The 21,645-nt window shown below is 42.8% G+C and overlaps 1 protein-coding gene across 5 annotated transcripts in view; it reads left to right on the top strand.

Annotated features, from left to right (window-relative positions):
* The window catches only part of Ep400 (E1A binding protein p400), a 107,107-nt gene that overhangs the window by 55,094 nt on the left and 30,368 nt on the right, over nucleotides 1-21,645 (top strand). For 3 of the 5 annotated variants that reach the window (XM_055605727.1, XM_055605726.1, XM_055605725.1), the window contains 14 exons: nucleotides 2,704-2,840; nucleotides 5,365-5,534; nucleotides 6,166-6,340; nucleotides 6,446-6,582; nucleotides 9,473-9,659; nucleotides 10,958-11,124; nucleotides 12,523-12,692; nucleotides 13,571-13,813; nucleotides 15,440-15,604; nucleotides 16,928-17,086; nucleotides 18,228-18,322; nucleotides 18,682-18,956; nucleotides 20,885-21,087; nucleotides 21,188-21,357. In XM_055605727.1, the coding sequence (XP_055461702.1) occupies nucleotides 2,704-2,840; nucleotides 5,365-5,534; nucleotides 6,166-6,340; nucleotides 6,446-6,582; nucleotides 9,473-9,659; nucleotides 10,958-11,124; nucleotides 12,523-12,692; nucleotides 13,571-13,813; nucleotides 15,440-15,604; nucleotides 16,928-17,086; nucleotides 18,228-18,322; nucleotides 18,682-18,956; nucleotides 20,885-21,087; nucleotides 21,188-21,357 (2,453 nt within the window). The remainder of the gene's footprint in view (nucleotides 1-2,703; nucleotides 2,841-5,364; nucleotides 5,535-6,165; nucleotides 6,341-6,445; nucleotides 6,583-9,472; nucleotides 9,660-10,957; nucleotides 11,125-12,522; nucleotides 12,693-13,570; nucleotides 13,814-15,439; nucleotides 15,605-16,927; nucleotides 17,087-18,227; nucleotides 18,323-18,681; nucleotides 18,957-20,884; nucleotides 21,088-21,187; nucleotides 21,358-21,645) is intronic. The other 2 variants (XM_055605729.1, XM_055605728.1) reach the window with 1 other exon arrangement.

Here is a 21,645-nt window from a genome sequence, read left to right as displayed (position 1 = left end):
CTCCTTTCCTATCCACTGACCAAAGGTAGGGGAGAAAGAAGGTTATTAGGAAAAGGGAGTTGTAGACCTTTTTAGAGGTATTTCCTTAGGGTGATGCCATTCTTCATTGTCTGGATACCAGCAGCCCAGTCCAGATACCAACCAAACAGCAACATGAATGAGCACAATTCAGCAGATTATTGTAAGACAGTGAAAGCCACAAGACTCAGTTGGATTACCCTGAGACGTTCTCTGGAGTGTTTTTCTGTGTGAAGTGAAGTATCCAAGAACTAAGACTAGCACAGTGATTTCGATTCAGAAACTATCTGTCTCACTATCAGTCAGCTTCTATATCTCCTCTCCTCAAAATCCACCCATGGATGTTTTCAGCTGGCATGCCCCTAGCACAGATAGCTCTCAGCAAAACATCTCATGCCCTCTCACAAGCTTCTAGCAAAACATTACATGACACAACTGAGTCTTCAAAGACACCAGAAACTTCCACTTCACATCCTTGTTCCTGATTTTGGAATTGCTTTGAGTTTCTCTCTATGTAATTTGATGTTGGCTATTGGCATTCTTTAAATTGTCTTTATTATGTTTAGGTATGTCCCTTTTATTCCTAATCTCTCTAAGACTGAGTGTTTCTGTTTTGGGCCTAGTGTCACCAAGTCTGTCTTGTCTGTCTCTCCTTTCTTTCTGTCTCTCCCTCCCTCCCTTTCTCCCTCTCTCCTTCCTTTTTTTTTTTTTTCCTTCCTTTTGACAGGGCTTCTGTGGTTGCTGGGAATTGAACTCAGGACCTCTGGAAGAGCAACCCACGCTTTTAACCACTGAGCCATATCTCTAGACCCCTACTCATTATTTTATCTTACATGTATGAGTGTTTTACCTATATGAATGTCTGTGTACTATGCGGTTGCTTGGTGCCAATAGAGCCAGAAGAGGCATTGAATCCCCTGGAACTGGAGTTACAGTCATCTGTGTCCTGCAATGCTGGAAATCAAACCTGGTTCCTCTGCAAAAGTAGTAGTGCTCTTAACTACTGAGCCATCATTCTAACCCCTAAGGTTTCTAATCCTGTTTTACTTTCTAGAATGAATGCAGTTTTGGGTTTGGTCATGTTTCCTTACTTAAAAGGGTGTTTAAAAATTGTAGTTTTTACTTTTAAAATTATGTGTACATGTATGTGTCTGTGAGTGCAGAGGTATTAGATCCTTCTGGAGCTGAAGACATAGGCAGGCAGTTGTGAGACACCTGAAGTTTGTGCACGGAATCAAACTTGGGTCTTCTGAAATAGCCATTTCTTCCTCCCAGTGTTTAGAGAGATCCTGGCTTGATCTCTAGAATCACCACCAACAAGGAAAAATAAAGTTTATTGACTTCTGTGTTCATGGTTATTAATATTTATTATTGATTTAACTTTTAGTTAATCAGCAGTTATTCCTAAACCAGTTGTATACCCAAATCACCACACCGAGACTGGGATTTATTTAATTAGAGCACAATGCTGGGCAATAGTTATTTCATCCTAAACCTCCAAGCCCACATAATTTCCTACCACTCAGCTTTCACCGTTCAGCTATACTTGCGTTTAGTCATATCTTAGGTCTCTCTCCACATGGTTCCAAGACCTCTCCTGCCGACTCCGCTCTCCTCTCTTTCCACTTGCTTCCTTCTCCCCTCTCCGGGCCAGGATGTCCCACCGTATATTCTCCATTGTATAGCACTGGCTGGTTTGTTGTTTAATTGACAAAAGAGAGAACAAATGGTTGCGTATTTACACAAACTTGAGACAGGTGATGCTTACAGTAAGTATCACAATGCAGTGTCTGACTTGAAACCAGATAGTGGGGTAGAGAAATCAGTATTTGAGTGAACAAGGGTAAATTGTATACATTCCAAAAGAACATTATGCCAACACTTCTGCTAAGTTTTTTTCTCTGAAACTTCAGTTGTAACAGTGGTTCATTTTTCTTTTGAGCTATTCCTTTTCAAAATCAGTAGCAATGCTTCAGCCATGGCCACAGATACATGAAGTGCAGCTTTATCTTAAAACTAACCATTTCTGTCTTTGACACTTATGTGCATTTATTTTATTTATGGCACAGAAATTTAAATTTGCCTTCTGAGTTTACTTACTGACTTGTAAAATGCAGTGTTGAGGCAAAGTTTGATCACTGGGTAAATTGAGTATGCTTCTCTTAGAAGTGGGTACCTAAGGAGGTGCGTATCTGTTTTTGTACTTACAAGGTGCTTTCTTCTAGGAATCAAGGCCCGAGGTCCCACGTCAGCAGCTTTCTTGTTTTGGGGAGTTGCTTGCCATAGACAGAATTATTTTTTTGTTGCTGTTAGTTTGTTTTCTGAAATAAGGTCTCACTATACAGTTTGGCTGACCTAGAACTCATAAAGTTCGGCCTACCAGTGCCTCCCAAATGCCAAACAAGAGTTCTTTCTCAGGCTTATGATAGAAGTTCATGTGGCTGTCAGTGGATCCTGGTTTTATTTGTGTCCATTCTTTTCAGCAGTGTTTCTGGAGAGCCTGACCCCTGTCATAGTGCATGAGGGACACCCCTGCTCCTATTCTGGGCAGTGTGATTAATTACGTTGGAGGATAGTTTTGGTTTCCTTGGTTTCTGCTTTCTTTGGAGGCCACATACTTAATAAGCTTCTGATCAGACTCAGCTTTAGGTACCAGATCTCACAGCTTTTTTTTTTCTTTTATAGGTAATTGGGGCCCTCATCTTGTTGTCATGAGGAGTTGTAACATACTCAAGTGGGAACTTGAGTTGAAACGCTGGTGTCCTGGCCTCAAAACTCTTTCTTATGTTGGCAGCCACAGAGAACTCAAAGCAAAAAGACAGGTAGTGCTACCCCCCCACTCCCCGTCACTCTCTCGTCTCTCTCTCTTTCTTTCTCTCTGTTTTGCAGTGCTGGGCATGCACCCAGGTTTCACATCTTAGACAAGAGGTGTGCCAATGAACTATGCCTTTAGCCAAGCATCTTTTAAATACGATATACGGGGCCAAAGAGATGGTACAGCAGATGAAAAAAAAAAAAGCACTTGCTACACAAGCGTGACAACCTAATTTTGATCCGTAGAGACCACGTGAAAGTATAAAGGAGAGATCCAACTCCACAAAATTGTCCTCTGACCTCTGTAGGCATTTTGTGCTGTATACACAACTACATAGACATATCTCACACATGTCCCACAATAATAATTAAGCATGAAATAAAGCTAAACCTATTTTGGTTTTTCGAGACAGGGTTTCTCTGTGTAGTCTTGATTGTCCTGGACACGCTTTCTAGACCATGCTGGCCTCGAACTTACAGAGATCTGCCTGTCTCTGCCTCTCGAGTGCTGGGATTACAGGCACACACCAGTGTGCCCAGCATCTTAATTTTTCTATAGAATCTCCTTTTGTTGGCTTCAACCATTCGATCCTCCTGCTTTAGCCACTTGAGTACGATTACATGCTGCTTAATGTGATTACCATGTATCAGTGATATTTTTTTGTTTGTAAGCTATCAAACCTATATTTGGTTCTTGAATTTGAGTCCCTTGAAGCAGAGAGGACACAAGATGGACTCCCAGTTCCCTGGGAAAAAGCGGCTTAAACATGCGACCCCATTTTACTTTTGGGTTACAGATGTAATAGAGTGCTTTCTTGATATGTATGGGCCCTGAGTTGAGTTCCCAGTAGTGTAAGGAAAATAGTTCAGAACTGAGTTCTCTGGAGAGAGAATGCAGTGCTTCCTACCTCAAGACTGTGTTGATTTTCACAAGCCTAGAGGAGTATCTGAGACTGCCTGATTTCTCTGGATTAGTCACAGGAATATTTGTAACAGATACACGTTTTGTTTGGCCCCCAGTACTTAATAGTGCCAGGTCCCAAGTGAAAGTGTATATAGAGCAGTATCTGTCATTTGATTACTGTTAGATGGTATTTATGTCAAGTAAAATTTACTAAGGCTGAATCTTGAGGTGCATTTTCTCTTTTACCATGTGTTTGTCTTTTTCTCCTGCTGTAAAATAGAAACAGGCAGCATGCCCCCCCACCCAAAAAAAAAAAAAAAACACTACAGAGAAGATAATTATAAAGAGTAGAAATGTATTGCTTAGAGTTGCAGAGATCAGTAACCTACAACCAAGTTTTGAAAGGTTTGGTGTCTGATGAAGGCATGGTTTCAATTTCTAAGATGATACTTTTTTTTAAAAGAGATTTAAATACTTATTATTTATGCAGTGTTCTGCCTGCATGTGTGCCTGCACACCAGAAGAGGGCACCAGAGCTCATTATAGATGGTTATGAGCCACCTTGTGGTTGCTGGGAATTGGTTGCTGTTCTTAACCTCTGAGTCATCTCTCCAGCACCAAGATGATACTTTTTTTGCGATATGTTTACATAGGGGAGGGTAGAAATTCAGAAGGGTTTCACTTGGATCTTTGCTACCCTTTCGTAAATGGACTCATTCTGGGGGACTGGGAAGGATCAAGTCAATGCTGCCACAGTCAGGAGCCAGTTCACCATGAATTTTAGAGGGCATGCATTAGGCCACAGCTCCTTCTCCAGCTGGCTTTGGAAATCTCATTGTAGTTAGCTGCAATGTAGATACCTGTGTAACTTTTGGCTACTTTATTGCATTTTTTTACCTACATCCCTCCACTAGCCTTATACCTTCTAACCCATCAACATGAGGTAGGAGAGAAAGAATGATAGAGGAAAGGGGCTGTTGATCTCAGGCTACTTCCTGCTGATTAGGAGTGCCAAGCTCCTTGGGCAAGTACCTCTTAGCGGCATCAACCCAACAGCAAAAGCAGCAAGCAGGGGCAGCCCTCACAGGCTGTCTCGGCTCTGGCACTTTATACCTCCTCAAGAGAACCCAGAATTCCAAATGTCAACTATCTTGAGCTGGTAAAATCACGCCCTTGCCAGAGCACAAGACACATTATAGTCAGCTGCTATGGATAATCTGAAGCAGCCCCACATCTTACACCTGTGATTAAAACAAAAAACATATCCACATAAGATTCCCCCCCTTTTTTTTTTTTTTTTAAGAAACTCAAAATTTCACTATACATCTGTATTTTATTTTATTTTATTTTTGGACCTTTTAGATTATACACTATAAAAGCCAGGATCATCTCTGTCAATCTGTTTTCCCAGTGACAATGTTCTAGTGCCTTGAAAGCAGCCCAATTTGTCAATAAAGACTGTTAGGCTCTGGAAGAACAGAGAATAATATTTTGAAATTTTTCTTGTGTAGTTGTTGTGAAGAATGGGTTGGATTGCTGGTGATGTGTACAGCTTGACTGAACCTGATTGCCCACCAGTAGTCTACACATGGTTGCAGGGAGATAAGAGGCTTTTTTTTGTATTACAGGAGTGGACTGAGCCCAATAGCTTCCACATCTGCATCACGTCCTATAAACAGTTCTTCCGAGGCTACACTGCCTTCTCAAGGGTGCACTGGAAATGCCTTGTCATTGATGAAATGCAGCGGGTGAAGGGTATGACTGAGCGGCACTGGGAAGCCATCTTCAAGCTGCAGAGGTCTGACCATAGTCATGTGTTCTGTCCTCTCCAAATCTCTCTAAGTGTTCTTACTTAGGATTCTTCTTAAATTTAAATAATTATATACATATATCAATTTAGTGAAAAGAAGTTTTCCTCCTCTTTGTTACAGCATGTTGGGTGTAAGATACACAGAGTCCCTTTGTTCAATCTTTTTAAAAAATATTTATTTATTATGTATACAATGTTCTGTCTGCATGTATACTTGTGTGCCAGAAGAGGGCACCAGATCTAGATGGTTGTGAGCCACCATGTGGTTTCTGGGAGTTGAACTTAGGACCTCTGGAAGAGCAGCCAATGCTCTTAACATCTGAGCCATCTCTCCAGCCCCCTTCAATACTTTTTTCAGAGACAGGGTCTCACTATCTTGGTTATCTTGGAGCTAACTATGTGGACCAGGCTGGCCTTGAATTAGAGGTCTGCCTGCCTATGACTCCTGTCCCCTTCCCTTAGTGCTGTGCATGCCATTGTGCATGCTAGTGTGCCTGTCTGTTCCCCAAAGGCATATATAGAACTTCTGTCTCCACTCACATCACACATTGCCATAAAGAAAAGTTATGTAGCTTCTTTCTGTATTTCAGAGTCCAACACTGTCTCATTTTGTATGTAGCCAGCAGCGCCTGCTTCTGATTGACGTGCCTCTGCACAACACTTTCCTGGAGCTCTGGACCATGGTGCACTTTCTCATTCCTGGAATCTCCAGGCCTTACCTGAACTTCCCCCTGAAAGCTCCCAATGAGGAAAACCAGGATTACTATCACAAAATGGTCATACGATTACACAGGGTATGTTTGCTTCTGTGACTACAGCTGACTCATTTAAAGCATATCTGCCTTCTGCTAAATACACCATAGCATATAGGGGAGAAGAATGGTTATTATTTTCTCCAGGTCACACAGCCATTCATTTTGAGGAGAACCAAGAGAGATGTGGAGAAACAGCTGAGCAGGAAGTATGAGCATGTGCTGAAGTGCCGCCTTTCCAGTCGGCAGAAAGCCTTGTACGAGGATGTTATCCTACAGCCTAGGTAAGTGCATCTAAGCAGTAAGAAGCAGATACATGCTATTGCCTCAGTAAGTGTGCATATCATTGAGGCATCCAGGAGCTCTTGCAGTCTCTAGAACATTTCCTCTTACCTCTGGCTTACTCTCCCATTAGATATGCTTACACTGCACACCTGCCATTTATGTAGCTTGATGTCTATTCACTGCCTGCTGCTTCTGCTGCTTGTTTTAGCATGGATAGTTAGTGTGAACTCAACTGGTTGACCAGCTTTCTTTTTGAAGCCACTGCTCCACCAGGTCAGTATGGTCTTTCTGGGAGGAAACCCAGTGAGGCATAGTATCCATGTCATGTTATAGTATCCTGTGACCTAAACAGGTCATCCCCCAGCTCTTGCCTGGTAGCTCTCTTTGTCAACTTGAACCCTCTGAATCCTCTCTGTGGCTCTTGATTCTTTTTTTCTCTGTGGTGTCATGTGTTTAAAATAAATGGAAAAAACATGGAAACAAATTTTAGTTTTAAACTTGGTAGTGCTCAGTACTTAGACACTCTTGACTCTAAAGGCAGCTGAGAAGAATCACTTGTGTTTGTTATGACCTCACATGGCCTGTGGAACATGGCATGTTCATCAGGCTAGTCTCACTTGGTTTACAGGTTCCCACTCTGGGTGAGAATTTAATGCGGTGCTGTAGGGTACTCTGGAGCAGGCATACCCAAAGCTATTTTGTAAGTTCTTGCTTTAGCTGTAGGCAGAAGACTTAGCTGTGGACAGAGCTGTGTACAAAGGTTGGGAGGCAGTGGGGCACAAGGCCCATTCATGACAAGCAAGTAGAACCTGGTCAGCCTCTTGCTCCTTTTTGTTTGCAGAGCACAGGCTGTATGTGAGCCTTTAAGAAATGTAATATATCTCAAAAGTTCTCAATGTACCTTGTGGTTCTTTTGATGCCCTCAAGAAATAATTTGGCATTGCTGGAGCATGTTTATAAGGCTTATTGCAAAATTTGGGACTGAGTATAAGAATGGATGGCTGCTTATTTTTACACCATTTCTGATGCAGTCCTTGCCAAACTATATTGGTAATGAGACACATAGCCTATCATGTCTGCAGTAGGAGCAGTGATTGTGCCCTCATAGCATTTACTGTGATCAACCTCTATACCCTGGAAGCTACACAAGCAGAAAATACTTAGTTATGTTGCTACTATAACACTGGTTTCTGTCAGATATTTCAGCAAAATGTTAACATCTTTTGTTGACCTTAGTGATGTGCTAGTTCTAGTTAGTGAGAAGTAATTTTTTTTGGGAAGAAATTGGCCCTTCTGTGGAGTTCAAGTGCCACCACCAGCAGACAAGGGAACACAGCTTAGTTACCCTTAAATTCCTTAGGTTGTCCTCTGATAAGTCATTGTTCAGGGAGTTTAGCTTGTTTTGATCTGTGACTATGCCACCAAGTGAGATGCTTGTGTTTGGGAGTGATGTCATGTGTTGTGGAGGTGTGGTAGGTCATGGCATTGGATCTAGCACATCTTGTCTTAATGATCTTTGGCTGGTTTTGTGACAACTGCTCTGAGTAGAATGGCAGTGAGACTTTTCATGTTTTCTTCCATTTCTGAGTCACAATTCAAAGGGTAGTGTGTTAAGCCTTTTTGCACGTTGGTCCCATTTTTGCCCTTAGGAAACAGGTTTCTGTAGACCATTAGACTGCCAGACAAAAACCTGAGATAGGCCCTGATTTCCACATTTACACTGTCCAGATGCATAGGAATACCAATTCTGGCTCTTGGATGAGCTTCCTTTCTGCTCCTACCTGCTTCTACCTGCACCTGGTCATCCCCACCCCATCACTGGAAATGTCTAACATTCTTGGAGTCAGGGAAGTAGATCCCAATCTTAGCCCACTGAAAGCCAAACATGGTAACTGCTTTAAACACGTCTTATCTATGTTCTGTTCTATTTCTGTTCTCCAAAGCTATATGGACAGTCACTCTGTCTTGCTCATGATTCTTTTCTTGTGCCCAGTCCTGTTCAGAGGCCCTTATCACAGGATTCCAAGCTGCCTGTGTTTGGCTTTTCTGTTATCCATGCTAGATTTACTGTGGCATCCCCTGCTGGCAGTGTTTCTCAGGAGCCTCACCTTTCTCTGATATACACCTACTTTGCCCCTGGAGTGACTAAGCTGTCACTTCCCACAAGGAGCTCAGGCTTCCTCCTGAGCCCAGCTCTTTCTCGGTATCATTTACATGAGTTGTTTGGGTTTGGAACCTGCAGTCATTTCATGATGGTTCTCTATCCTTCTCTCAAGCTCTCCAGATATGTCATTCTTTACTACCTGCCTTGGAGTGCTGGAAATGTTCTGCTCTGCTTTGGGAGCCACTTTCCTCAGTCAAGAGCTCTATTCCATGGTGCAGCTCCCTGGTCCTAGTGTGCCTTGTGGGTCTCAGTCTGTCTGCTACTGCAGCAAGGTTTGGTTTATGGTCTCCTTGGCATCTCATCTACTACTGTACTCTCCTTGAAGGATCAGGGGATGTGCTTTCGAGGGTACTCTCATCTCACCTTCTGGCTTAATGATTCCTTTCACATGTCAAACCATACCTTGTATGCTTTTACTCCTCTTTCAGGGCACTTATCCTGATGTTATTGAGACATGGCCCTTTATAAAGGAATGGACTTCTCCTTGAGAAGTTGTGTCACCTGAAATTTGGCCTGTACCCACCCCTTGACTCTGTAGTGACTCCATAAAGACCCATACAGGAATGTAGAATTGAATGTGCAGTATAACTAATTTATTAACCCAGTCTTCAGAAACCTTGCTAGTTCCTATGTTTTCTGAGGTTAGGAAAGTCACTGATGATGAGACTGGATAATGAACATACATTAGCCCTTGATCCTGAAATCTTCCTCTTCTCAATGAGCAGGACTCAGGAAGCTCTGAAGAGTGGGCACTTTGTCAGTGTCTTGAGTGTCCTGACACGCCTACAGCGGATCTGCAACCATCCTGGGCTGGTAGAGCCGCGGGTACCAGGCTCCTCCTATGCAGCAGGTTCTCTGCAGTATCGGTCAGCCTCTTTAATTCTCAAAGTTCTGGAGAGAGAATTATGGAAGGTAAGTAGAGGACCTAGAAAGATAGTACAGAATTTCTAGCACTTTTTAGATAAAATCTACATGGTTGCATGGGATCGCTTTCCAACCCCTCTTCTCTCCAGTTCAGGGATTCTCAGCTTTCCTAATGCTATGTACAGTTCTTCATGTTATAGTGACCCCTAATCATAAAACTATTTTGTTGCTACTTCATAACTAATTTTGCTATTATTATGAGTTGTAATGTAAATACCAGTGTTTTTTTTTTTTTTTTTTTTTTTTAGTGATCTTTGGTAACCCTGTGAGTGGGTCATTTGGCCCCTCCCCAAAGGGGTTACGACCTACAGGTTGAAAACTACTCACTGCTCTAGCTCCTTCTGTTTAGTTTCTGTGGGCCTTCCTGTTTTGGACAGGTCACACACACAGAATTGTATTTGGATTCTCTCACTTGGAGTATTTTAAAGGTTCATCATCAATGTGTTATGTCAGAATGTCATTCCTTTTAAGGGCTGGGTAGTATTTTCTTGTGAAAGGCCACATTTTGTCTATCCTTTCATCAGTTGATGGATACCTAGATGGTTTCAATCTCTGGCTATTGTTAGTATAGCTGATAACATTCCTATAGGCTGGATTTTCATTGTTCTGAGTGTACCTCAAGTCAAATTGCTGACTCACATAGCAACTCCATCTACCTCTTTAAGGAGCTGTCAACTATGCCATTGCAGCTGAACTACCTAATTTGTCCTAGCATCATTAGGGCTTCCATGACCCTCTTTTTGTCTTTCAACCTCTTCAGTGTGATGCTACTTTCTTGTTTTCTCAAGTTCTGAGAAATACACATTTGTGGTGCTGTGGAAACCAGTGCACTTGCTTTTGCCAGGGTCATGGTCATGAATCTGACTAGTTCCACTCTGTGAAGCACTGGGTCATCACAATAGGCATTACAGGGGTCACTCCTACATAGCGATCAGCACATGGAGCCCACACCTGCCCTTCCCCTTTCGTGGGGAAGATTGCTGTTTGTCTCTGCACTGTTTGGATGATGACTCTCTGGTTTCATCTGCTCCTCTGCTGTTCCAGGTTATCTCAATATCTGTTCACATGATGCTGGGAGGGCCCAAATAGCTGTTGTCCTGCTGTGAAAGGAGATCTGGCCTCTGAGGGGGTGTGATCTTACCTAGCCCAAGCATGAGAGGGCTTGCCATACCATATAAACAGAACTTCCTCAGTTGATTCTTAGCAGGCTTTGACTCTTGGTCAGGTGTTTTCCTCTGCCACCTATTACAGAATTTTTTTTTTTCTTTATTTCTTTTTCTTCTAAGGAAACCGATCTTTCTATATTTGATCTCATTGGGCTAGAGAATAAAATCACTCGCCACGAGGCTGAATTACTGTCTAAGAAAAAAGTGACTCGGAAACTCATGGAGGAAGTCTTTGCCTCACCCCCTCCATCAGCCCGGCCAGCAGCAGTGAAGCTCAAGGCCAGCAGGTGTGTGGATGGGTCAGAAGCAGCATGTGGCTCATCTGGCATGTCTACTGCTCCAAGGATGTGTGGGCATGAGCAATTTAGCTGACCTAGGCAGTCAGAGGTGGTATAAGAAGCTGTGTTCTTGAAGATGTTTTTGAGGCACTTGAACAGAGGCAGCAAATCCTGAGAGTGATATTTCTTGGTTACTTTTAATAAAGTAAGCTTTAGGATTTGGGGTATGTCAGGGCAGAGAACAACGTGCTGTCTGATGTAGCAGTAACTGACAAGGCCAAGTCAGACATCTTACTAGGAAGAATGCAGTGTATGCTTATGGTCAGGAACAAGGGCAGACATGGGGTCCACTCAACAATAGTGAAGTCATTGCTCTTATAAGTGACAAGATAGCAGGGTAGTGGTGGTACACACCTTTAATTTCAGCACTTGGGAGGCAGAAGCAGAAAGTTTTCTGAGTTTGAGGCCAGCCTTGTCTACAGAGCAAAGTTAAAGGACAACCAGGGCTACAAAGAGAAACCCTGTCTTGAAAAACAAAAAACAAAACAAACGTGAAAATACAATTATATAAATGATTTGGAGTGAGGGATATCATGATGCAGGAGAGATGGATGATAAAATCAGGATATAAATGCTTCTGAACAAACTAAACCCAGTGATAAGAAAGAAGTAGAATTCTGTGATAGGGTGAAAAAGGGAAACAGAAAATAGTTATTTTTTAAGAAATAAAGAGTCCCATTCTTCAAACTTTTTTCAGACTTGGCTTCCCAGAGCAGTTCAGCTCAGGTCTGACAGACCCATACAAGAAGCCTATAGCTGGTGAATACAGACAAGGCCATCCATTTGGATGTACCTGGGGCTTTGCTAAGAGGTTTCTATGGCCAGTTCCTTGTTTGTTCTTCCATTTTCTAGTCACAGAGCTCATACACAGAGCTCTAGTGTGTCATCACACTAGAATCAGCCGCCTAGCTGGGCACTTTGTGTACCTTACCAGCTGCTGCCATTTCTGTCCATTTCATAGGCTATCTTGTCACATGTGTACTACTAGAGAATTTGCTTTTTCTTTGCTCTTACTCAAAACTGTAATATAGTTACAGTTATAATGTGGTTGTTACATGCCAGAGGTATTTTTCTCTTAACATACTTTGACATATACCTAAAAATTAAGATTAAACGGTATCGTGTTACCACTTAAGATATACAACTTTTGAATGCAGAGTTTGTCAGCAGTTCCCACAGGCTTGATGCAAACTTCTTGTCAACTGTATTTGTAGTTCCTTTTGTTCCTCCACTATACTTCTTTAGCTTGTGTTACCAGCTGGTCTCTGAAAGGTAGTCCTATAGAACCCATGCTGTGTGCAGTCTGATGATGCTGTATGTCTTTTGCTTGGGCCAATGGGCATCTAGGTTATTTCAGCCTGTGCAATATGGCCAGAAGCCGGAGGGTCGCACCGTGCCATTCCCCAGCACACATCCACCTCGGATGGCAGCCACCAACACGGCCACTACTGCTCCACAGGGCCAGGTTCGAGGACGGCCACCAATTGCTACATTTTCTGCCAACCCAGATACAAAAGGTACCTTACATAATCAGCTTTTTTTTTTTTTTTTTTTTTTCTTTTTTTTTTCTCTTTCTCGTGGAAGACTGGGAAAGCTACTAGCACTCTGTTCCTGGCCTACTTACTGAGCATTATAGTCACTGCTCAGATTGTGGAAACCTCCAAAGGGCCCACAAAGGTGCCAGCACAGATGTGATGAGCTGAAGGTACCTTTTTTCTTCTCTGTCTCTCTCTTTCTCTCTCTCTCTCTCTTTTTTTTTGAAACAGGATCTCACTACATAGCCCAGGATGCTCTAGAACTCTCAATCTTCCTGCTTCCAGTCCTTGGAGTGCTGAGATTTACAGGCATGCAACACTGTGCCTGGATATAGAGTTTGTTTCCTATGCTGGGTTTTCCCTGCTCACTTTAGCTGAGCAGGTGATGGGACTTCTGAAAAGTATTTTTCTTTAAGTATATCAAGGTTGTTCAGCAAAGTTCTGAGCCTTCCTGCTGCATTTGATAGTATTGTTTTAGCTTTATTTATGTTAAAGAGGCAGGGAAAGACCTAGAAGTGGTCTTGTAACCTCATCTGAGAACAGCAGTGCAAGATTTCTGTACAGCTGAGAGCAGTGCTTCTGCGTGTTTACAGAGTGCTTTCTAACAGCTGGCAGCATTTGACAGCCCTGTATCTAGTCCAGGATATGTGTCCTATGTGTTCTGTCAGCTCATAGGGAGCCTCAAGTTTCTCTCAACCTAAGAACTGTACCAGCCCCTCCATGTTTGTTTCCTAAGCTTGGGCTTCTCATTTGAGAGACTGTGAAATGTTTATGTAATTTCTTTAACATTCGGTTGTAAAATACTGCCTGTTATGAAGAACCTCTAACAGCTTTGCACAAAACAACCTTATTGATTGCAGCAGCAGCAGCCCCGTTTCAGAACTCTCAGGCTTCCGTCGGTGCGCCTCGACACCAACCCACCTCGACCTCCAGCACAGCAGCAGGCCCAGCCCATCCTTCGAAACTGCGGGCTCAGACTGCTGTCCAGGCCTCCACCCCAGGCCCACCCCTGCCCCCGCCCCAGGCCCCCTCGCTGGTGGCCGGGCAGAGTGCACCGCCCCAGCGGCTGGTGCTTACCTCGCAGGCCCAGGCCCGCTTGCCCAGTAAGTGGCCTTACTGTCCAGAGTCTGCTCTCACTGCCTTGGAGCAGTGTGTCAGGAACACGGGATGTCTGAAGAGCCTTTGCTGTCCACTGCCTCTGTCTATTCCTCAGTCCAGGCCTGGAGCGTGATGCCTGTCATGGTGGGGCCTTGCTGGTAGTCATTGTCCAGGGCCCTGCTCTGTCTTACTCTTTCTCCTCCCCATTCAAGCAGCTCTGCTTTCCTCCTGTGCTGCACTGGTGTCAGGGCTAGCACCTTCACTTAGCTTTAGCCACAGGTCTGTCCAATGCCGGCCAAGGTCCACACTGAGGGCAAGTAGGAAGACCATGTGCATTAGCATTAGGTTTCTGGACACTATTAGCTCTTTTTAGTTTCTTACGTATTTCCAAGTTTAAACTTGGGATGAATACTTCCTCAAAAGAGATGTTTCTCAACAAGTCAGTGACTAAAACAGCATTACTGTTTTTTCCTAGCTCAGGATTTTGTACTGCCAGCAATGGGATTAGCAGTTTCCAAATCTGTAGACCATTTTCCAGCCTACTGTGGAAATTATGCCAACCTAAAATACTATAGGTCATAAGTGTTTCTTATTTGCTATATAACAAAGTCACATTGAGGACTTTTTGAAAAACTGGGAAGGGAAAGAAAAGCATCAGGGGAAACTTTTGAGTCCCATTGGCCAGCAGTGTAGAGTGGTTGTCCTAGGCGGTCACATGAGAGGAGAAAGCTGCATATACGTCATGTTTCAGTGGGTGATGACAGTTATATTTAATATGGGAGGACTTAACATATAGTAGTGTGTGAAATGAGGGGTTCAGCTGGCTTTAGTCATCTAGGAGGGCTGATGGGAGATTGAAGTGTTTATGTATAACTCTCTGTCTCTGGTTTTCCTTTTCTCTTTCTGTGCACAGTTATTCTGTGTGCAAGACATCTTCAGGTAGTTTGCTAGTCTTTACTAATTGTTCTCTTTATGGCACCTTTTCTAACCCTGGCATGGATTTTCTTGGGAAAGGTTTGAACTTGGATAGGACCTATTGGGTAAACAGTCTTGTAAGCTTCTGGTCATTTGATATGTAATATGTAATATCAAATCCTATGAGTTCATTTGAATTAATATAAACTCAGAAATTTATGTCTGACTTAATTATTTAAGTTTTCGTAGACTTAAGTAAAAAGCATGTATGATTAAAGTTTGTTTTATGTTGGTGATCTGATCGTATTCGTGGGACACATAATTTTCCAAATTTTTTAAGTCATCAGAAGAGTTTAATGCAAATAGATTTCTGATAATTTTGATATTTACTGTTCTTTTTCTCTTTTATTATTTGGAGAGAAAAGTAAAAATATTCCTTAATAGTTTGATGAGTAGTAGTTGATATTGAAAGTCCCTGCCAATTGTGATTAAATAAATTAATCATTGAAGTCTGATACTTAATAGAATTTTTTCTTTTGTCTTAAAATAACTTTTCTTAAAATGATAGCAATGCCTAACTAGTGTTTTGAAGACACTTGAGTATAGTATAGGCACTGTAGAGTATAGTATGTCATTATTTATAGTGTTTGTTATACAATTGTCAATGGTTTCACTCCAAGTATTGTTAGTTGAGCTTTTCTTCTGTGTTTTAACAGGTGGGGAAGTAGTGAAAATAGCTCAGCTGGCGTCCATTGCAGGGCCACAGAGCCGTGTTGCCCAGCCAGAGACACCTGTGACACTGCAGTTCCAGGGGAATAAGTTTACCTTGTCACATAGCCAGCTGCGGCAGCTTACAGCAGGCCAGCCTCTGCAGCTGCAAGGTAAGAGATAACCAGCTGATACTAATGCTGACAAGGACAGAGGTATGGCACTTTCAGCACTGCACTTGAGAACCTGTCTGGGTAGCAGGGTAAAAAGTGGGAGGCCCCTGCGAGCTTCAGGTTCTTCACACAGGAGTGGCTTTAACAAGTCTCACCTCAGGGCTTGTTGAGGAATGATGAGATGACATTCATGGGTCATCTTGGCAGTGCCCTAAATAAGTGATATTCATTTTTTAAAATCAATACCATCTTCTCTTTGAAAAGAGTTTTCTCTTTTCTAAGTTAGAGTAGAAATGTGTTAATATGTATGTGAGTCAAAATTTCCCCAAAATGCCAAAAGACAGGTGATTTATGTAGGTGAAATGCTCTGTCTGTCTATCTGTCTATGTTCCTATCAATTGGGTTCTTACTATCTTGCCCTGGCTGACCTGTAACTTCTGAGACAATGCTGTCCTCCTGTCTCAGCCTCTCAAGTATCCGAGACTTCAAGATTTGTGCTAGTTGTAATTTTAATTCCTGGATCCAAACCTCTCAGACCTTTGGCTAAGAACATGTAGTCACTGCTTTCAAAGGAAAGGAGGTAGTAAAATTTGAATAGTTCCTTAAAATTAATCTTGAGTGGTATGAGGCAACAATTGCAGCTTCTTTAGCTGCGTCCAACACCAGGTTATCTTTCACTGCTTGCCTTCAGGTTACAGTTTCACAGATTTCTATGGCATTACTAGCTTCCCTGCTTCCCACTCAGAAGTCTCTCCAAAAGACACTGCCCTGGATTCTGGCTGGATGACAGCTTCTCCATGGGGTTTGGGATCTCAGACTCAGGGCCACCCAGGAATGTAGTTGGTAAGGTTTAGGCACACATAATAGAAAAGTGGCAGACTCTTGAAGAGCAGTCACAGAGTTACAGGCACGTGGGCTTAAGTCCAACTCTTTGTGGTAGTTTTTCATCCTTTTGACAATGGCTGCATGGGTTTGTGAATGTTTCTGTGACCCTCACAGGGCAGCTGTGGTCCTCAATGAATATATGCCTGGTTATGTGCATGGTTAATGGTCTTTTTTTTCCTTTTTTTTTTTTTTTTTTTTTTTTTTTTTGATTTGTTGTAGAGCAGATTCTCCTCAGATGATTTTCTGTCTCCATCTAGGATTTTCAGAATATTTCCTCCTTCATCGGTTACTGAGCTGTGCATGTATTTGCTTGTGTAAATGTGACTGTGTGTGCAGTATATGGACTCATTAGTTTCTATACCATTTGGAAGTGGCTGGACTGTAGCTATGTTGTGCATACACCTGTTACTGATGCCCCTGGTGGACATGTGATTGCAGGTAGTGTACTCCAGATCGTGTCAGCTCCTGGGCAGCCCTACCTGCGAGCCCCAGGCCCTGTGGTGATGCAGACTGTGTCTCAGGCAGGCGCTGTGCATGGCACCCTGGGAAGCAAGCCCCCAACCAGTGGTCCCAGCCCTGTACCCTTGACCCCACAAGGTAGGGTATTCTGAACAGGAAGGAGACTTGGTGAGAATTTCTTAATCTTTTTTTTTTTTTTGGAGTGACTGGTAGGACAGGGATCATGCATCTCTGGCCATGGGCCTTCTGCATGTCAAAGCCTTATTTGTGATAGTCTGGTTTCTACACACATCATGACATCAGTTCTTTATTTTGCTCTTTTTTTATTATTATTTTTACGTATTGTTTATAAGAAACATGAAGGTTTATTCTTTCTTTTGCTCTCAAATGTACTGGTTGAATTTGACAAAATCCCATTATTCATTTCTAATAAAAAACTTTAGGGGTCAGAGTGATGGCTCATCAGTTAAGAACACTTGTTGCTTTGCAGAGGACCTGGGGTTTGTTTTTTAGCACCCACATGGTGGCTCACAGACATCTACGACTCTAGTCCCAGGGAATCTGCTATCCCCATATGATCTCTGCAGGCCCAGGCTCACGTGTGGAACACATACATATGTGCACGCAAAATGGTGATACATAAAGTTAAACACACACACAGTTTTGTTTTTAAGAAAGAAGCTTTGGGAACCACAAAATATTTAGCAAATGTACCCACAGCCTTCTGAGAGTAAAGCCATATACTTGGTGCAGGGTTTGTACACTTCTGTATTCCCAAAGTCTGCTGGACTCTCAGCTTCTATCCTTTTCTCTGCCAGCTTCTTTAAGGACCAGTCCTTACCTGTATATCCTCTGTATATTAGAGCTGGTGGGTGGGTTTGATTCGTGGGCAAACAAGGAGCTGTTCTTATTCTGTGCTGATAACCTGTGGTGTTTTGCCAGTGCAGGACTGAGGAGGGTATGTGGGACAGGTATGTGATCTCTCGGTGCCAGAACACTCTTGACTCCAGTTCTGGACATAGCTTTGATGCACCAGTCTCTTAGAGCCAGCTCCTTTTATCTTCTTGGGATTTCAGGAGCCAGCTTCTATACATTGGCCAGGCAGTCCACCTGTAAGAATGGATCCATTGCATGTTGGTTTTCCTTTTTGCTTTTTGATTTGTGAGCAGGAAGCTCAAGGATGTTGGGGATGGAACTCCTCAAGCATTTCAGGCAAGTGCTCTTCTATTAAACTTCACCCTCATCCCCTTCTGCTGTTTGTTTGCTTTTACATTTGTAGTTGGTGTTCCCGGTCGAGTAGCAGTGAGTGCTATGGCTGTTGGAGAACCTGGGCTGGCTTCTAAACCAGCTTCTCCTGCTGCGGGGCCAACCCAGGTAAGGATTACATGCAAGGACACACAATGGCAAGTGCACAGTTCAGAAGCTTTTGTGTGACACCCAAGGCTCCTATGCATCCTTTTCAGTTTATGAGTGTCAGAGATGCACACTCATTCGCAATGAAAAAATTGAGATAGGCTTCTGACTGCAGATACTGAGGTTCTGTCTTCTTCATTTTGCTTTGTCTTTTCCTCTATGTTTTGGGAGAGAGATTGTTCTCTTGCCTCTTCATATTTTCTGCCAGTAGTTTTATAGAAGTAGGCCATGGATGTTGAAATGAATGTGTCCCCAAAGCAGTTAGTCAGATGATTTTCTCAAATGTTTTTGCTTTTGTTTTTCTGACATTTTTGATCAAGGAGGAAAAGAGCAGACTTTTGAAGGAACGGTTGGATCAGATGCATTTTATCAATGAGCGGCGCTGTTCCCAGGCTCCAGTGTATGGCAGAGACTTGCTGAGGATTTGTTCCCTACCTGGCAGAAGGAAGAGGCCTTTGTGCTGGTCTTTGGATAGCAATCTTGGAAAGGAACCTTGGGAAGCAGCAAACTGTTATATGTCACCCTCAAAAACTAAAGGTGATCTGATTTTGACATTGAGTCAGCGTCAAGAATCTCTTCAAGATGTTCTTGACAGGTGAGTTAGTGTATGCAGGTAAATATTTTTACCCTTTACTTTTAGTTCCTTCACTTTGCTGCACACCAGAAATTTTCTTTTTTTCTTTTTAATTTTGCATCTCACGTAGTTCAGATTGTACTCCAATTCTGTGTAGCTAACCTAGGCTTGCCTTGATGCTCTTGCCACCTCCTCAAATGCTAGTATGATTTACCACATCCTCTAGTTTTTTCATTCTTTGCTTTTTTTTTTTTTTTTTTTTTTTTTTTAAATAGCTGTTTTTATTTCCAATTGCTTTCCCCCAGGTTGTCTTTTTGAGTTGCTTGGGGGTTTGCAATGTTTCAGGTCTACATCTTTTGGGACCGGAGGCATGGTTCATAGGTTATTAGCTGGCTTTTTAAGAAAACTGACCCATGAAACTAGCCATATGTTACTCAGGGATATTGAAGAATAGAATTAAGAACAAGTTAATAGAGCAGCCCCAGTGGGCTTGGCACCACAGGTGTCCACACTGTTCCTCCTGGGCCTTGATATGTGTGCTGCTGTTGTGACTACCCTCCCTCTCTGTATGCCCTAGCCCTGTCTCCAGGCTCAGCTTCAGGGTCATTTTCTTTAGCTGGCTGAACTACATTGTTAATCCTTGTCCAAGGAGAGGCCTTGATTACCCAGTGCCCGAGTTCAGTATGCAGAGACTAGTCTCAACATTGGTCTCTTGAGTTACCAGTGAATTAATGAGGAAAAGGACAGGGAGCCAGCCTGTGCCAGGCCTTCCCAGGCTGTGTGGTAGATTTCCAGCCATTTGTTCTCATGCCCTTGTTTATCTTTGAATTGCTGGTTGTCTTTTTACATCACTTCACAGAGATGGCCACTTTAGCAGAGATGTACTTGGGAGCAAACCACCAAGATCTAGCTTGAGAGCCTGGAGAGATAACTAAGCAGTTAAGATCCAATATTTTTTCTGCAGAGGACCCGTTTGGTTCCTAGCTCTTGTGTTAAGGAGTTCACAAATCCTTGAAGTTCCAGGGGACCTGACGTCTTCTTCCTTTTCCAGGCACTGAATGCGTATGCACAAATCCGTACATAGACACACAAGCATAAACATAAGTAAAAGTAAAGATAGCTGGTTATGGTAGTTAACACCTTTAATCCCAGCACTGGGGAGGAAAAGAGAAGCAGATGGATATCTATGAGCTTCAGGCCACCTAGAGTTATGAGTCTAAAAAAAATATATAAATATAAATATGTGTGTGTGTGTGTGTGTGTGTGTGTAAGTAAATAACATTTAAAGCTGAGCTTCAGGGCTGGAGACATGGCTCAGTGATTACTGATTGCTCTTCCAGAGGACCAGGTTCAATTCCTGGACCCACATGGTAATAGCTCACAACTGTCTGCAACATCAAGATCTGGCATCACCCTCACACAGACATACTTGCAGGAAAAACACCAATGCACATAAAATAGAAATAAATTATATATATATATATATATATATATAATATATATACACACTAGCTTCAGCTGATGCTTAGGAGGGCTTTCTAGTCTAAATGACTGGAGGTTAGCCAGTCGTGTCAGGTTAGTCATGGCCTTGCTGTTCTTTCTGCAGCGTGTCCTGGGTCTGGCCCCTTCTACTTACATGTCACCTGTAGCATTTAGAAAGTTTATATCCAGAGCCAATTTACTTCTGTTCTAAGAGTCCCAGCAAGAAAATCTAAGCCAGTGGCTATGGTCTGGAGAATGCTTTACACTGATCATTTAGATTTATCCTGACTAAAGTTGTGTCCTTCAGCTGTAAAAAATTATATTGACTTGCAGTGATAGAATCAGGAGTTTTATTGCACACCTGACAAGTCACACTGTCAGAGGATTCTGTCCTTGCCCAGAAGCCTCACTGTTCCCAGAGGGTCCAGGGTACTACATAGTGACCACACATGATTTTTGCTTCTCAGGGTGGCCTGTGTGATTCCTCCAGTGGTGGCTACACCACCCTCCCTGTGGGTGGCGAGGCCATCCTCACTATATAGCAGCAGGTTGAGAGCTCTGAAACATTGCCTGAAGGAGCACACCGGCCCCTACCACCGACAGCTGCAGCAGCTAACAGCACTGCGCTCACTGCAGTTCCCGGAGCTGAGGCTGGTACAGTTTGACTCAGGTATGACAGACCCCATTGGCATAGTTTGTGAAGTGAGATAACACTTGTTCTGGAATGCAAGACTCTTGCTGTTTCTTTCTTTCTTTTTTTTTTTTTTTAGGGAAGTTAGAAGCTTTAGCAATCCTGCTACAGAAACTGAAATCTGAAGGACGTCGAGTGCTGATTTTATCTCAGATGATTCTTATGCTGGACATTTTAGAGATGTTCTTGAACTTTCATTATCTCACCTATGTACGGATTGATGAAAATGCTAACAGTGAACAACGGCAGGTAAGAAATGATCTTCCTTTCATGGGGATTCTATGGTATGACCCCAGATCATTGGATTTAAACTTCATTTCCTACAGCTGTGAGGTCAGTGCTCCACTTCCCATTCTGCAAAAGAGGTAGCATTAAGAACATATTTGAACTCCAGACTGACTCCACACACACACACAACAAGTGTGTTAACCAGCTGGGTGTCTGGTCCTAGGTGTCTCAGGACAAATAGTAATCTCTAGTCACTTTGGGATAGTACTGGTATAGGTTAAGAGATGGCTATGTAGCAAAGATATGACT

This window comes from Psammomys obesus, unplaced genomic scaffold (genome assembly GCF_907164565.1).
Source record: "Psammomys obesus unplaced genomic scaffold, mPsaObe1.curated_primary_1811, whole genome shotgun sequence".
Taxonomy (NCBI): Eukaryota; Metazoa; Chordata; class Mammalia; order Rodentia; family Muridae; genus Psammomys; species Psammomys obesus.
Note: the sequence above shows the minus strand (reverse complement) of the source record. Positions and strands in the feature narration are given on the sequence as shown.